Source organism: Camellia sinensis, chromosome 1, assembly GCF_055761805.1.
Source record: "Camellia sinensis isolate YWXY chromosome 1, ASM5576180v1, whole genome shotgun sequence".
Classification (NCBI taxonomy): Eukaryota; Viridiplantae; Streptophyta; class Magnoliopsida; order Ericales; family Theaceae; genus Camellia; species Camellia sinensis.
In genome coordinates, this window is record NC_138961.1 from 216483192 (window position 1) to 216499624 (window position 16433).

General features: G+C 34.5%; 2 protein-coding genes across 5 annotated transcripts; one reads left to right on the forward strand and one right to left on the reverse strand.

Annotated features, from left to right (window-relative positions):
- The first annotated feature begins 368 nt into the window (after positions 1-368).
- On the forward strand, positions 369-1398 carry LOC114256729 (peamaclein). The gene is made up of 2 exons (XM_028196402.2): positions 369-684; positions 826-1398. The coding sequence occupies exons 1-2, from the start codon at positions 594-596 to the stop codon at positions 1014-1016; spliced, it is 282 nt and encodes a 93-aa protein (XP_028052203.2). The 5' UTR covers positions 369-593; the 3' UTR covers positions 1017-1398.
- Positions 1399-1876: 478 nt separating this feature from the next.
- On the reverse strand, positions 1877-15633 carry LOC114256727 (U-box domain-containing protein 4). 4 transcript variants are annotated; one of them, XM_082895083.1, is made up of 8 exons: positions 15357-15633; positions 11583-11769; positions 8498-8637; positions 7088-7368; positions 6147-6263; positions 3865-5898; positions 3276-3372; positions 1877-2383 (listed from the first exon to the last, which is right to left on the reverse strand). In XM_082895083.1, the coding sequence occupies exons 4-7, from the start codon at positions 7361-7363 to the stop codon at positions 3313-3315; spliced, it is 2487 nt and encodes an 828-aa protein (XP_082751209.1). In that variant the 5' UTR covers positions 7364-7368; positions 8498-8637; positions 11583-11769; positions 15357-15633; the 3' UTR covers positions 1877-2383; positions 3276-3312. The 4 variants fall into 4 exon arrangements, with proteins under 4 accessions (XP_082751209.1, XP_028052202.2, XP_028052201.2 ...); XM_028196401.2 differs by lacking the exon at positions 1877-2383 and adding an exon at positions 11850-12091 and having other exon boundaries at positions 2925-3372; positions 15357-15454; XM_028196400.2 differs by lacking the exon at positions 1877-2383 and having other exon boundaries at positions 2925-3372.
- Between the last annotated feature and the right edge of the window lie 800 nt (positions 15634-16433).

The following is a 16433-nucleotide window of genomic DNA, read 5'->3' on the forward strand; positions in this document are numbered from 1 at the left end:
TGACACTTTGATTCTCAAAGTTTTAATTATCTTAATTTTATCTATAAAATTTTAAATATGAATTAAATTTTAACTGAATGATCATTTAGTCCCTAAAATATGCCTTCAGTGTAAATTTGATCTTCAGAATTTTTAATATTTTAAATTTCACCCCTAAACAGTAATGAAGAAGACGAAACGTAATTTTATAATGTCAAAATTGATAAAATTAAATTTAAGAAGACATGAATGACATAGAACACATATTCTAGGGACTGGTTGAATTTTATTATTATTCAATTAATGATTCAAATGACAATCTAAAATTAGATCAATTTGACTAAAATTAAAAATTTTAAAGATGAAATTGACAGTATAAAAATTTAAAGAACCGACGCACTAAATAAGTGTATTTTATATAGATACTATTATGTTAATGTATTTCATAGGTAAACCCGTACATGATCACTATAAATACCCCCACCTAAAGTCCCATAAGATCCATCACATCTACAATACAACACACATCCCAGTGGTTTAGTTCACAGCCTATATTGCCATTCCAGTCTTTCTCAGTTTCTCCTCTCTTAAAACTCTCTTTCATACAAGCAAAAATGAAGCTTGTTTTCGCAGCTTTGCTTATTGTTTCACTGCTTCTGAGCTCCTCTTTCTTCCAAGCCACCATGGCTCAGGCTACCCCACCAAGTAATCTCTCTCTCTCTCTCTCTCTCTCTCTCTCTCTCTCTCTCTCTCTCTCTCTATATATATATATATATACACACACACACATACATACATACATTCCATAATTATCTGACTGGTCTTGCTTTGTTGATTATTTTGAAGGTGGTTATCCCTGCGATTCCAAGTGCACAGACAGGTGCTCCAAGGCGGGAGAAAAGAAACGTTGCCTGACAGACTGCGGGATCTGCTGCAAGAAGTGCGAATGTGTTCCATCAGGGACTTTCGGAAACAAGTCAGAGTGCCCTTGTTACAGAGACATGCTCAACTCCAAGGGCACATCCAAGTGCCCTTAAAGAGAGAGAGATACTTGTTCACTCCCCCCATTTCCCCACTTTTGTCTCTTACTTTCATCTTAGTTCTAGCTAGCTATTGATTGATTGTTTAATAAGTTTTGGTTAGTAATAAGGAAGTGCTTTTTCTCTCTTTTGAGAGCAAAAATGAATATGATAAATTATTTATTTATCCACAAAAAAAAAAAAATTGAATATGAGAAATTTTACTGTCAAAATTGAGAAAAAAGTGTATCCTAAAAGCTAACCGAAAGAATGCCAGTGTAGGTATATGATTTATGTTCGTCTCAAGCTTATGTGGCTGGTAATTAAATCTGGGAGTCATTGCTGATTCTGTGTATTTTTTCTGTGGACGTAATAAAACTTTTTCGTATTATGGTGTTAATGAAGGGGTACATTGCATTGTGATTCTTTTTAGTCAAACTTGCCTAAAGGTTTGGGAGTCATTGCAATTTTCGGATGTTGTGTGGATAGTCTAAAATTGTTTTCATTTGTAGTCTTATATTGTAGGTAGTGTTTGGATTGCTGGAATAATTTTGAACATGAAGGGATGGCAATTCTTTGACCTTACAATAGACTAACCTTTCTTCTGAATTGGTGAATAATGATTCCATTTGAAATACTTTTCTCTTTATTGAATATTTCGATAAAATGACAATTCTATTTCAAACTTCATTCCAGTGAACAATACATGCCTCCTAGCCTATCCACTGATTCCATTCCTTTCCTGATCAACAAATAAATTATGTTCCTATTGTGTTCCAAACTTTTGGATTTTGATCCTCTCCATCTCATATATCCTAAACTAAGGACAATTAACATGAATCAATTTGCAACATCAACAACATAATAGTCATGAAGCAGGAAGAAAACAGCATATTTTAGTCAATCTGATCTGAACAACCAAATGAGGAGGGAAAGCTGAACAAAATTGTCCCCATGTCAACCTCTCATGTGTAAATGACATCAAAAGAGAACGAGAAGATTCAAATGATGGCCTCTCCAATCAGAACAACGATGATGTCAAATTCTAAGTTTTTAGGTCATGGGAATTAGCACAGCTGTATCAAATTCCTTGATGAATCCAGAAGGAATCGTTACAGGTTTTGCAGGCAATGGTTCACATGATGGCAAAAGATTCGTATAGTTCAAAACTTAATGTTCTCATAGCTCCCACAAGAGATTCAACTCAACACACAAATATATATATATATATATATATATATATGCACTATAAATCAAGCAACAAACCACTGTGTTCCGCAAATAGGAAGGGTATCCATGGCCACAAAGGAATCTACCTATTGGATTTGGTTGGTAGGGCTATCGGGATCAGACTCTAACAGGACAGCATCTGGTGTTTTTGAAAACTGAAAACAAGTAGAAATATATTGAAACTCCCAAATCATGATAAAAATGATACATATCAACATGGAAACAGCCAAATCACCAGTAACTTCTATACAGAATTTACTTTCAGAATGATATGATAACTACATACTTTAATTTGTAAATTTTGTTCATAATGATGAAGATTATATTTTAAATATAGGGGCGGCAAGAAGCTACATCATTCTAAATAAATGAATAAATTTTTATTTATTTATATATCACTGCTCTATTGAAAATATATTCATTTGTAGAGAGCACATATCACAAAGCACACCAACAATGGAACAAAATATGTAGAGCACAGATTAAACCAAACACAATCAAACCAAGGACTTGTGTCCAATAAATTAAGTTTGGCTATACATCTTCTTTCTTTTAATTCATATAGTTTTTTTACTACAAAATCTCATGTCAATTGAAGTCTTCTCCTCTACTCTAGCAACTATGATTATATCACTAACAAATAAAAAGGAAATACAATAAGAATAACAATAACAATCCCGATAAACGAAAGGGAGGAAAAAGAAAAATGCATGACATCAATAAAATAAAATGAGTATTCATCTCAATTGTTTTGCCAAAAATCACATTACACGACGCTTGAAGACTAAGCTCAGTACTTATCAAAAAAAAAAAAAAAAAAAGAAAAAAAAAAAGAGAGACTAAACTTACAGGTATACAATTTTTTCCCACATTCACAAGAAAGTCATTCATGAGAGGGCAATCAATCAACCCCCCACAAATCATTTTTCCATTTTTCATTTTCAATTTCATTTTCATTTCTCTTCACAAATCAAGAAAACATTCAAGAAATAGGACCTTCTTAAGCATTATTTGCAATATGATAGATTTACACACTATATATCTTACCACAAAGCATTGGATACATCCAAAGGTCCCTTTTTGGTCAGCCCCTCCCAGCACCACCGTGCCGTTGGTTCCTAAAGTGGCTAAGAAGTGCCTGAGCCTGCAACCAACCAAAAACTCATTACAATCATTGTTGTCCAATCGTGAATTGAATCGTGAATCATTTTATTAAAATAGTGAATCATATATCGAATTATAAATCATAAGATTCATATTATTTAGCATAATATATAATTTTATATATGTATATACATATAAAAATACACACGTTTAAACTGAAATAAATATCAATATAATTAGTTCTCTTTTTTTGTGTGTGTGAAAATGACATCGTTTCATCCATCATGCCAACACAACTGAATCGCTTGAATCATAATGAATTATGAATCAAAGTGAATCACAAATACATCATAAGATTCACTCAATCTAAAATTCAACTGCACGAATCAAATTGTTTTGCTTGAAACTTGTAAGGTGAATCAAATCTTATAAAGCAAATCGTGCATCGTAAGATTTTAACAGACATGATTAAATAGTTTCCCAAAATATAATTTTTTTGAAAAACCATTGAGCAGCAATTTATGAAGTATACCTTTTCTTTGGCTCGCGGAGTGCCAGATTGTGACAATGCCACTAATGGGGGAACAGCTCCTTCCTGAAGCACCATGCTACAAAATCGATTGCTGTGTGTGCAAAGCTGTAGAAGAGCAGCAGCTGCATTCTCCTTCCCCCTTGCAGAACCCAACTCAACAACCTCAACCAGAACAGGGATCCCTCCCTCCTGACCAATAGCAATCCTTCCCTCCTGAATTGTAGCAAGATTTGCCAAAACAGCAACCGCTTTATCAACCATCCCAGCAGCCGGTTCCATCAACTCTACAAGGTATTTCACAGCTCCAGCCTGCACAATCCGAGTCTTGTTTTCATGAAATATTGACAAATTAAACAAAGCCGTAGCCGCGTCTTTCTTCCCCCTAGGAGTCCCATTTCCCAATAAATCAACCAGTGGTTGAATTGCCCCAGACCTTCCGATCCTAACCTTGTTATCCTCAATAACGGAGAGGCTAAAGAGAGTGGCTGCTGAGTTCTCCTTAGCTTCAGGGCTACCTGTCTCAAGAACATGAATCAGAGGTTCAATTGCTTCAGCATTGGCAATTGCAGCTTTGTTATTATCATTAATTGATAAATTGAGAAGTGCAGTAACGGCATTTTCCTGAATCTTTGTGTCGTTTGAATGAAGTAGATTAACCAACAACCCAATGGCTCCACAGCTTGCAATTACAATTCTGTTATCCATGTTATGCTTGGCAAGTAGCCTAAGTTCAGCTGTGGCATCTCTTTGTGCATCGAGTGAATTTGTCTTCAAGTCCTCAACAAGCTTCTTGACTTGGGTTTCAACTCCAGAAAGATCAGCCCTTGTTTCAATGGCAGGAGAAGAAACTATCCTCGGGACAAACCTATCAGAAGGACGGCGCCACATTGCTTGGCTTCGAGATCTTATCTCCAATCTTTGAGGGAAATCATTTTCTCTCAGTGGGGTAGTCAAGGTAGTAGCAGCTTGTGGTTCTGATGTCAGCTCCCCAGAAGCATCACTATTGTAGGCTGTCGCCTGCGAAGAAGACACCTCGTTGCCATCAGCCGAAATCCCTTGTGCAATATTCACATTAGAAAGTGTGCTGGAGGCCGAGACAGTTCGATTATGTCCCTGAGCCAACTGTTCATCGACCCCACTAGCACTAGATTGCTCTATTGTTGACGCTGAAGAGATGGCTTGGTTAGCTGACTCCAAACTTCGCTCTACTGAGTGAGACGGACTGTCTTCAGAACTGTTTAGTGATAATCTCGCAGTATCTAACCCGTGCCCATTTCCAGATACAGCAGGAAGGGAACCCTCTGAAAAGGAACGAGGATGTGACGGAGAAGTTCCCTCTCGATGGATACCACTAGATGAAATTAGGTTGTTTCCAAGTGAACCCGTAGATTGAGTTGAATCAGGTGACAGGGGTTGGTTGCTTCTTGCATGAGGAAGGATATGTGGGTCCCTAAGGGTGATATTCTCTGCCTGGTTCAAGCTCATACACTTCATGGGCAGCTTCACATTGTTCACTTCACACCAATTTGCAATCAGTGCCTTTACAGTGTAATTAGGAATAAGATTGGTATGGGCCAAAGTTTGTCGTGTCTTGGGGCATACAGTAAGCCCAAGATCAATCCATTTCCTGATAAAAGCCCGCTCATACGTTTGCCCCGAAGCCACAATTACTGGATCTGTCATCAGCTCAAGTGAAAGGGGGCAACAGAAATCAGCAGGTACCAGAACAGGGTTAGAGCTCTCAGATTGTTTCATCAAAACAAGCCGCTCATTCATGTGGCTAACAAGAGCAGTCATTTGATCAAAGTACTCCGCTTCACCATTATTTTCAGCTTGTTCAGCGATCTCCTTCAGCTTCTCAAGAGCCACAGCCTCAATCAGAAGCTCCTGGTTTGACCTTAAGAACAGACAATCTGCGAATTTTGCCAGGCTCTCTGAGCTGGGTACAGAGCCATCCGCTTGCTCCCTGATGGCTTTATTAATAATAGCTGTTGTCTGCTCCAAACCAATTTGCTTAATTTTCTGTACAAAAATCTGCAACCAGTTGTGCCAAGAATTAGACATCATAAAATGAAATACCTTGTAGATCTTTCTTATCCAAGAAACAAGAAAAAGTGCTAGCATTTAATTTAGCAAAGATCCAGATTTTCAAATGCGTGCAATGCTCGAAGATGAGTTTTCATCTAAAGAACGCTACTTACTAGGCACTGATGAATTGTAAAGTGTGCTTAAAAACCAGCCCAAGAAGGTAAACATAAAAATAACTCATCTTTAATTGATACCTCAAGCGACGATGCATTCAATTCAACAGGGAGATGTTGATCAGAAGATTTCAGCAGCTCGAAAATTTCCACACCAGAAGCCCGAGTCTTTGATATTAATGATTCAACTTGCAGAACCTAGAGATCATCCAAAACATGCTAGTTAGAAGAAATTGAGCTTTCAGTACAAAAAAGGCTCCAGACATAAAGAAGTCTAGTGAAAACAATTAATTCATGTATGTCCAATTATATATGTCACAACAGGCCACATAAAATAAGAATTCTTCCTTAAACCTAGGAACGACTTGTGAAGTCAAGTCCCACATCACCTAAGTACTAAAGTAATATTAAGCATATAAGTATGAGGGCACCCTCACCTTAATAGCTAGCTTTTGGGGTGTGTTCTACCCAAGACCGTGTAACACGACTAACCAAAAATGAATCCTAACCATCCAACGAGATGCTTTCTTATATACTCGGTTAAAACCAAAAACCCAACTCTTTTGGTTCCAGGTGAGAAAGAGGAGTTTTAACAGCCATTTGCTAAAACCAACTCTTCATACTACATTAAACAGGTTTAAAACCAGGATAAAAATGGGTACTGATTCGGGAGAAAGGATGACAATAGAACAAATATAGTGCATGAAAGTGAATCATCACAACAAGATGCTGTTTTGCTTATGGAACAAGGTTGTTAAACAAAAGTATCCATATCACTTGTATTTGGAAACTAAAAGACAATTCCACCCCTTGATAAATGTGTTGCTCAAAAGTACAATCGCTACTACAAATTAAGGGCATATTCAATCTTGCACTGATCAACATTCTACACATTCTAAGAATGTTGATCTTACAAGGAAAGGACTCGCAGTATTTTACCTCTATTAAATTATAAAGTAAGGTATATCTACTTTTCTAACATTCAGAAAACAAAAACTGCATATATAAAGCCTGAAACGTACAAAATAAATTTTACTCCTTAATGGATGCCAATTTTCAAATAGCTCCCTCAGTTCGTTGACAGAATGACCTATTTCTGCAAAAGCCTTTTGAAGGGATTCTTCAGACATTATGTCAGCATCAAAAATTGCATCAAGCACAGGCCTTAACAGCTTCAATATCTCTTCAATCTTTTGGTAATATTTCTGAGCCGGTTCATGATTTATGCTTTCATGAGATGATAAATGAAAGAAAGAAGAGATATGGTTAAGAAGTACTTTTAACAATGATATCTCCATCACGCCTGTTTCAAGAACAGAACAGAACAACTAATTAGTTATTGATCATCAGTGATAAATTTTAGCACCAACATTGACTCAAAAACTACAATGAAACTGCAAATATGATGTACAAATTACACGGCAATCTACTGCAATAAAATAAAAAAGCAAGCACATATATATATATACATATATATATTATCAGCAGGAAATAGATTTCATTGATTAGAAAAATAAAAGAGAAACAAAAAGAGGACGAGAAATCCTCTTCAATGAAAAAATGGAAATGTGACAATGTTATTATTAAATTTCAATCAAAGAGAGCACATTTGTTCATAATTCTAGGAACAGCTCGGACTTCAAAAAAGAAAAAGGAAAAAGGATTTTAAATTAACTTTCACCAGAAAAATTGTCATAAACCATAGCAATCCAAAATTGGCCATGTAGCCTAAGCTGTTATAGGCTTTTCACAATCAAGGTTTTGCGACTGAAGGTCAAAGCTCCATTCACTAGTGAAAATGGAAATAACATACAAAATTTATGAAATCTTTAACAAAAACAATGAGAACCATTCTAAAGTGAAACCACACTTGCTATTAACATGAGTGACATCCATGAGTTACAAACTCCAACAATGAAGCCATTGATTCTAAGAGCAGGGAGGAGGAGGCAATAAATATATTTGGGACTTCACACATAAGATTAAGCTGGAGACAAATCCCTGCCGAGGTTAATTAGAATTGATATGCAATTTATCAAAAAAATATAAAATAGAATTGATATGCAAGTCTAGAAAGTTTAAACCATGATTTCAGGGTGGCAAAGATAATAGTAAACCAAAATATATGTGCGCAACATCTGCTTAGATGCTCCATGGACAGAAGGAACACCACCAATCGCAAGTCCAACCAGCAATAAAGAGGGGAGAGAGATGGAAGCAATTTATTTAAGATAAAACACCAGTCTATGAGTTGTAAACTCTGGTGCTGAGTTTGAATATGTATCAATCAAAATCCACCAAGAGGAGGCACAACCAGCAGACACACCCCATGTATAAGATAGATTCCATACCCAGTTATCAAACTAAAAGCATGACCACCTCAGCATATACGGCAATGGAGCACAAGAGAAAAAAAGAATTGGGTGAATCACCTTGACCTCTCCTGAGGTTTGTCAAAAAATACACTTGGTGCTCCTGTCGTCCTGGAAGTTACACTGGTTTCTGTTCTGTTTCAGTTTTTTGATTGGCGATTTCTGTTCTTTTTTATTTGTCTGCAACAGATACTCGTCTCCTGTTAACAAGCCATTAATGAGAACAATGCTAATTGATAATGCATACTATTAAGTTCAGTCAACAATAATTATTGCCATCACCCAGGTGTAAAAATATCACTAATCAGTGAACCATTGGTATGTTGTTAACAAGGGTGCATCTAAACCAATCATCATGCCCAACTCTCTCTCTCATATTCATAAATCATAATCATCAAACCCAATCAATCACATTCTTCTAGCAACCATACCATCACCTCCATCATTCATCAACCTCATGGCACATCAAAATCCCCAGTTCCAGTTCCTTGCCCACTCCATCACTCACCATGAACACCATTATAACTCCCTTGTGTCCACCGTCAAAGCCATAGCCTAACATACACTTTTAGGTGTTTTTGATATAGATCACCTCGTGCACAAAATTATTGCTTTGTGTAAATAAATTTAGTTTGTTTTAAATTACAATAATATGACCTAAGAAGCATGGACATTTATCAGAATGTGGTGTGTTCATGTCAAACACTTCAAACACTAACAGCCATCAGACACTTCTCCACATGTATCAGACACACCTCCAAATGTGTCCTATTACAATAATATGAGCTACGAAGCATGGACACTTATCAGAATTTGGTGTGTTTGTGTCAAACACTTCAAACACTAACAGCCATCAAACACTTCTCCACATGTGTCAGACACACCTCCAAATGTGTCCTATTATTTTTTTTAAAAAAAAATTAGAACCAGACACGCTTTAGACAATTAGGGAACATGCGCACCCATCGTTCAGACACAAGTGAAATGCATTACAAGTTTGAACAAAATAATTTAGGATCTAATGATATAAGAAAAACACCTATAGATAAATACATACTTTAAACTTCATCAATTAGTATTATATTGTATTTTTTTAATTGTTTTTGAATGAAATACCCATATATATGCCATATAATAAAAATATTGAAACTATTTATTTTACACATCCCCCACTTGTCATGTCTTACACGTTTGAAAATTTGGTGCGTCCATGTTCGTGCTTCTTAAGATAAGAGTGATTTGGATTTCTTGGTGGCAAGAATGCTCCCTCATTGATGAACTTCGAGATTCGTGTGGTAGTTTTGAATTGATTTGGAGACAAAGGAAGGTCAGTGGTGATGGTTGTGATGGGAAGGTGGTCATGAGTGGATGATTGTAACTACTCTAAATTCCCTTCTCCCTCTAGAATGTCTGTCCTCTTTAAATATTTCCACATTTTCTCTTTAATTCTGTAAATTTTCTCTCATCTCTAAAACTTCTGCAACTCTCAAAAGTTTTTATTCTCTCTCTCTCAACAATTTCTTCAGTAGCTTGATGATGGTTTGGCACACCAAGGTTGCACCCAAAACAACCAAATTTTCTCTCTGATGCAAATAATTAAAAAAACTCCAACCTAATTCATCATTGGCACTCTAGTACAAAGAATCAATTAGTTTATTATGATTTTACTTTAAACAAATCTTTGAGTTCTCTACCTCCATCTCCAATTTTTTTCCCCCATTATTTTTCATTCTAAGCAGCCGTGTTGAATGTCAATCAAAAGGTGCTCTAGGGTTGGCCATTCAAAGCCACTTTTCTAAATTGTCAATTTAATGGTAGTTGGCAGTAAGGGAAGCTTTATGGTTATTATTGGCAGTGGGGTCCAAACCAGGGTTCAAAAATGGGGGGTTTAAACTTGGTTAGGAGCGATGGTCAGTGGCATTTGGCAATTGTTGAGATTATCAGCCCCTCTTCTTCTATACCCAATACCAATGTAAGCAAGTCTTTGTCATAACAGCCAAAGCCACTTTTCTAAATTGTCAATTTAATGGTAGTTGGCAGTAAGGGAAGCTTTATGGTTATTATTGGCAGTGGGGTCCAAACCAGGGTTCAAAAATGGGGGGTTTAAACTTGGTTAGGAGCGATGGTCAGTGGCATTTGGCAATTGTTGAGATTATCAGCCCCTCTCTCTCTCTCTCTCTCTCTCTCTCAAACATGTATGTTTGGAGACAAAAATAATATATTTAGTGTGTTATGTTGGTGGACATTCAAATTATTCAATGATGGTGATTTGAGGCGAAATGATTATGGATGAGAGCATAGTCTTTTCCAAATCCACTGTCCATGAACACACACGTTTAGAGAGAGAGAGAGAGAGTAATCTCTTCAATCTCATACTCAAAAATTTTCTTTGATTTTAATGGCAGAGACAGTAAGAGACCAAAATTGGGTCTGCAATGTTCTGTATTTCTTGGTTATGATTTTTTTTTCTTAATTTCCAAAAGAAAAAAATATATATATTGTACATGGTGCAAAGATGCCCAAGAAAATCATGGAGGATGGCCACTGTGATGAAGAAGACACCAGCCACCTTGGAATGGAGGTGGGAAAAGGTGGTGGTGGTGGTGGTAACTAGTTTCTGTTCACACAAAGAGAGAGTAAATATTTTTGTGTTTTGTTGACTTTTTGACTCAATCATCTTATTTTTGAATTAAAATATGTTCAAATAAAGCCAGATAGAACTGTCATTTATCATTTCACTGTCTCCAATAACCTACCCAACAAACCGACAATAGGGTTCAGTGAAATTACTAGAACTATAGAGGTAGTAAGTGCACTTTTGAAAGTCAAGGTAATTTCCTAGAATAATATGAAAAAGACCGAAACAAAATCAAAAGCAATAATTGTTGATGAATGTGGCACCTCCAACACTATATAAAAGGCTACTGTAAAATTGCAAATGCATTGAACCATGAAAGCAAACATGCATGTCATAAACAACTCTGAGCATTGAAATGTAAACAAAGTATCAGCCCTAAAAAGAGTAATAAAAATGAATCAAAGTATTGAACACAAAATAAAAGACAGATGCTTAAGCATAGAAATTCATCAAATCTTGACGCAAGTAATAACCACATTATTAATCAAAGAGAAGAAAGACACAAACCTTTTATTTGACACAAGCAACTTAATAGCTCCAGTGATTATCCTCACATTCCTTGATAAATTAAAATATAAACAGGAGAAAACATTTTTTTCCAACACTCTCAAGAAGGACGCATGCCCTAGAGGTTCAAAAGATTAAACTCATACTGGAGGATCTCCAAATTTTAAATTCTCTGTCCAGCAATGCCCTGTAAAAAAAAAATAAATAAATAATATTATGACCAGGTAAGTCACCAAAAGCAACATCATGTAATGACAGCATCTATACCCAGTCGCCAACAAATCAAGTTTGCTGAAGGAACATTATGCAATGATTGTCATTCCTATAACATATCATGTTTCCTCAACTTAGACACTGAAACTCCCATAAACGAATGCCCTCCACATATATACATGCATAAATCTGGCACCAGATCCAACATTGAAACCTAGAAAAGCAGTTGTGTGATCAATGTTGACCACAAAATCACAGCATCTCTACGTCCTACACCAGATTTTCCAGCAGCAGACCTTAAGATGAGGGCATAGTCTGGTGAATGGCAGATTTAAACAGGAAGTAGTACACAAAGCATACTGAATTGTAGCAGGAGGATTTTTTTTTTTTTTTTTTTTGATAAATGAATTCTAGCAGGTTTTGAGTGCTAATAAAGGGACAAATAAGGGTTGGGTTGTGATAGAGGAGGTGTCTGGGGATATGAACAGAGATAAGCGTGGCAAGACGGGCCATGCTAACCTCAAGAGCTGCCTCAAATGGACTGATGTTGATATCAATGAGGACGACATCAAGGCTGTTACCCCAAACAAAAGATCATCACATCAAGGCTAAGATCCGATTAGACAGTGGTGATGACAAGCAGAATTTGACTTGCAAGCATGACCTCAAGATACTGACAAAGTAAGCCCTGATGTCTTGATTTACCCTTTTTATTTGTAACATGTTTCCTATGTAGAAATAATTACAATAACTATTCAAGTAATTTGTTGCAAATTGTTTAGAAATCTAAAACTACTGAGTTTCTTTTTGGGAATAGAAAGAAGCACATCATTCAGCACTACTTTACCAGCACCTTTAAAAACCCTAATTAAAATTATTTTATTATCTTTCCTCAATCGTTTCTCATAAACGAACTTGTCTTCATTCTACATTGCTCTAAATTTGTACAATGTGCATGCAAGTTCCTCATATAATTAGAGATCTTAAAATTATCTTTATATTGCTATTTTTCTCATATGAAGTTGATATTTGGGTTCCTCTCCAGGTTGTTCTTTTTAACTTTTGCACATAAATGTAAATTTACTAGTTCTATTTGTCTTTTCTTTGTATACGCTACTAAGAATTATTGGAAATTCCAATTGATTTTGAAAAGCTTATTGGTTGTACTTATTGTATATGCTACGTACCTTTGAAATTATGATGATGTGTTTACCACACAAAAAAAATACATATATACATGGAGATAGGAGCAAATTTCACATGTGGTTGCATGAACTTGTTTCCATGATAACATTCAAGAGTTACATGGAAAAGGGAAATTCATTTTTGTTCAAGTATTATGTCATAAATCTATACATAATTGTAATTGCCAATCATGAGTTAAATATGTACATAACTGTAATAGACAATAATGAAATTTTTCATGCCTTATATGGTGATTCGAATATATTATGTTAAGTATGTACACTGTTCAGACGTGCATTTCTTGATTCAATCTCGGTCAACATCAGTTTCACTTGTCTTTACCAATGTCAATTTAGAATAAATACAATTATCATCTTATTAGCTTTTTGAGTTAATCCATTCCCAACTTATCCTTCTTTTCTTTTTCTTTTTTCTTTTTCTTTTTTTTTAAATTTATGTTTCTACCAATGGTTAGCACATGCATTTTACTAGTATGCTAATAAATGAGAAACCCCAAAACAATAGATCAGTAGTTCCCCTAATGTGGGTTTCAGAATTAAAGCGATCAGTAATTTCTTTTCTTAATAAAAAGTGGGATCAATCCGTGTCATCCACTCTATACTAGCCCCAACTTACCACTGGGGCCAAGGCACTACATATAAAAGAACTTAGTGATTACTTGTATTTATGTCCAGCTGGCACATGTTTGGAAGACATACTTATCTAAATGCCAACCAAGAGTTTTAATTCGCACATATCAATCAAGTATCTCCAAGGAAGAGCCTAATATCATAGATCAAGAGCACATAAGTTCTGTTTTTCGTAGTCATCAATCTAACAAGCATGAGCACCACACATTGAAATGACACCAAGCATAAGTGAGAAAGACATATGTTCCAGATAAACAAGGAAAAGAAAACTGAACATAACAATTGTCATCTAACTTTAAGAAAAAATATACTTAACAAATAAAATTTCAAAATCATGTTATACAATAAAGATTCTTCTCCACAAAACAACAATTTCACATTGATGACAAGTGAACATGTTCAGCATATTCAAGAAAATATTTGACGATATGGATATTAATGGTATATAGGTAACTGATAAAACCAGACTAGGGTTCTACTCTAAGTTCAAATGTAGACTGTTACTTTTAAAATTTAAACTGTTTAGGACACACAGAACTAAACAAAGACAAATGGAATATAGTTCTTATCTACAAGAGGAACAAACGAGGACATAATAAAACTTAACGACTGAGAGATACCTAAAATGACCACTTCCAATATCTTGAAACTATATGTAAAAAAGAGAGATCGAGGAGGCCTTCAACATACTCCCAAACAAAAAATAAATAAAAATAAAATAAAGCAGGATGGTAGAACTTAAGTAGTAACTCTATTGTTCGTGTTTAAGATACTAAGAGTATGTTAGGTTGAAAGACAAACTTAGAAAAGGTTTACTTCAAAAAATTAAAAAGATTATACTACTGTTGAAAGAACCTAGTGACATGTTGCCTTAGTTGGATTCAAAAGATTATCCTGAAAACTAATCAAGATGCTCAAATCTTCAATTATTTATTAATGGAACAATAAAGGAATTACACCAATTTATAGATGTGGGTTCCAAACAAATCTAATTTAATAATCAATAAAGCCAAAGTCAACAAGGGTACTACTCTGAAGAAATTAAAAGCTTGAGCGCAAGGACATAGTTATCCAATAAAAAGACCCACTTGTCAAACAAGTATTGTAGTGAAATCTTTAAAGGAAAATATAGATAAGGATAAACCAACTTAAACCTGAAGGATAACAAATTTTCAAACTGAGTAAACAAATATTTTTTCCCTTTCTCCTTTCCAGTTACGGTCCTTTTTAGGAATTGAATCATCTAAATCACGTCAAAATAGATCATTATGCCAAGCTCCAGTTAAAAAGACAAGAGGTGCCAAAACCCACTAACCCATCTACCTGACCATGCCATAAACCATGATCCAGATGTTAATTCAGAATCCTATAATCTCACAAATAATTTTTTTTTTTTTTAAAAAAAAGAAGACTTTTCATATATATAATTCGACACAGAAACATGTACAGCATAATTGAAGACATATATAAAATTACAATCTGTAATTTCAGTAGGTCCAATGTTTGAATTCGCAAAACGATGGGCATGGAGAACTATAATTCTTGATGTATAAACCAGATGGGTCTATGTTTATGTGACTAAATTTGAATCACGTTAATTGAACATTGAAGAGAACCCAAAACGATCAATCTCGAAGAATGAGCAGGAGATGAGCAATCAGACCAGAAAAATGAAACCCTAGATGGATCAGAGCAAGAGAAGAATATAGAGAGAGAGTATCATTACCTGAGAGGAGAGAAGACAAGAGCTAAAGTTGGTCGTTTTACCCTCTTCGCAACCCCCTCTCCAACCCCCACAGATTTCTGAAATTCCCCTTTCTTTGTTCTATGACGGTTTTTTTATCTCATCTTTTTATTTATTATTGCTATTACTATGATGTACGTATTATATTACAAGAAAAACTATACTGTATTATTATAAGTATTGTTTGTTAATTGAGCTTCAATTTCATTTATATAATTTATTCAAATTTTTGGAGAAATTAAAAAAAATAAATAAATAACATTAGACTCTTATAACAAATTAAATCCTGAATTTTTAATTTTGTCAAGTTAAATCCTAAATTTTTTATTTTATTTTTAATTTAAACCATTTGTTTATTTTTATAAAATAAAATCAGTAAAAAAAATAATATTTTATTTATTAGACTCAATAAAAATGAATATTTTAGATATTTTATATATATTAAATTGAGTTTAATGATTAAAATACTCTTTTTATGTAAGTTAATTTTATTTAACAAAAATAGATGAATAGTTTACATTAAAAACAAATTAAAAGATTGAGATTTAAATTGATAAAATTAAAAATTAAAAATTTATTTTGTTACAAAACTCAAATTCTGAAACTATTTTTTGTAATTATCCCATTATTTTTTCATTGTTAGTTGAGCTTCAATTATAGACAGCTTTGCATTTTCTTCTAATTACCTGCCAAGTCAGGCGGAAGAAAAAGAAACATAGAAGTCCCCTTCTCCCCCATTTTCTGTACTTTTCAAATCTATGACTACTTCAGAAATATTAATCGGGCCATTTGAAAAAAAAAATAAAAAAAATTAAAGGTAAAGAAAAATAAAAGAAAAGTAATTGACATGTCTTATTCATGGAATTGTTGCTGCTATTTTTAATTTGGCTAATAAGAAATATAATATTATATATATATATATATATAAGTTTAGTGAGCTTTAGTGATTAGAATGTGTGTTTGGAGAGGTAAGAGATCATAATATCAAAATTATCATAATTGATGATTAATCAATGAGGGTGGTTAAATGTGACGAGAGTGATAAAGAAATGAAAATTT

Coding starts and splice junctions, on each gene's coding strand:
- LOC114256729 (XM_028196402.2), top strand. CDS start 594: ATGAAGCTTGTTTTCGCAGCTTTGCTTATTGTTTCACTGCTTCTGAGC. Junction 685..825: donor GGCTCAGGCTACCCCACCAA/GTAATCTCTCTC, acceptor ATTATTTTGAAG/GTGGTTATCCCTGCGATTCC.
- LOC114256727 (XM_082895083.1), bottom strand. CDS start 7,363: ATGGAGATATCATTGTTAAAAGTACTTCTTAACCATATCTCTTCTTTC. Junction 6,264..7,087: donor TAAGGAGTAAAATTTATTTT/GTACGTTTCAGG, acceptor GATGATCTCTAG/GTTCTGCAAGTTGAATCATT. Junction 3,373..3,864: donor CTCCGCGAGCCAAAGAAAAG/GTATACTTCATA, acceptor GGTTGGTTGCAG/GCTCAGGCACTTCTTAGCCA.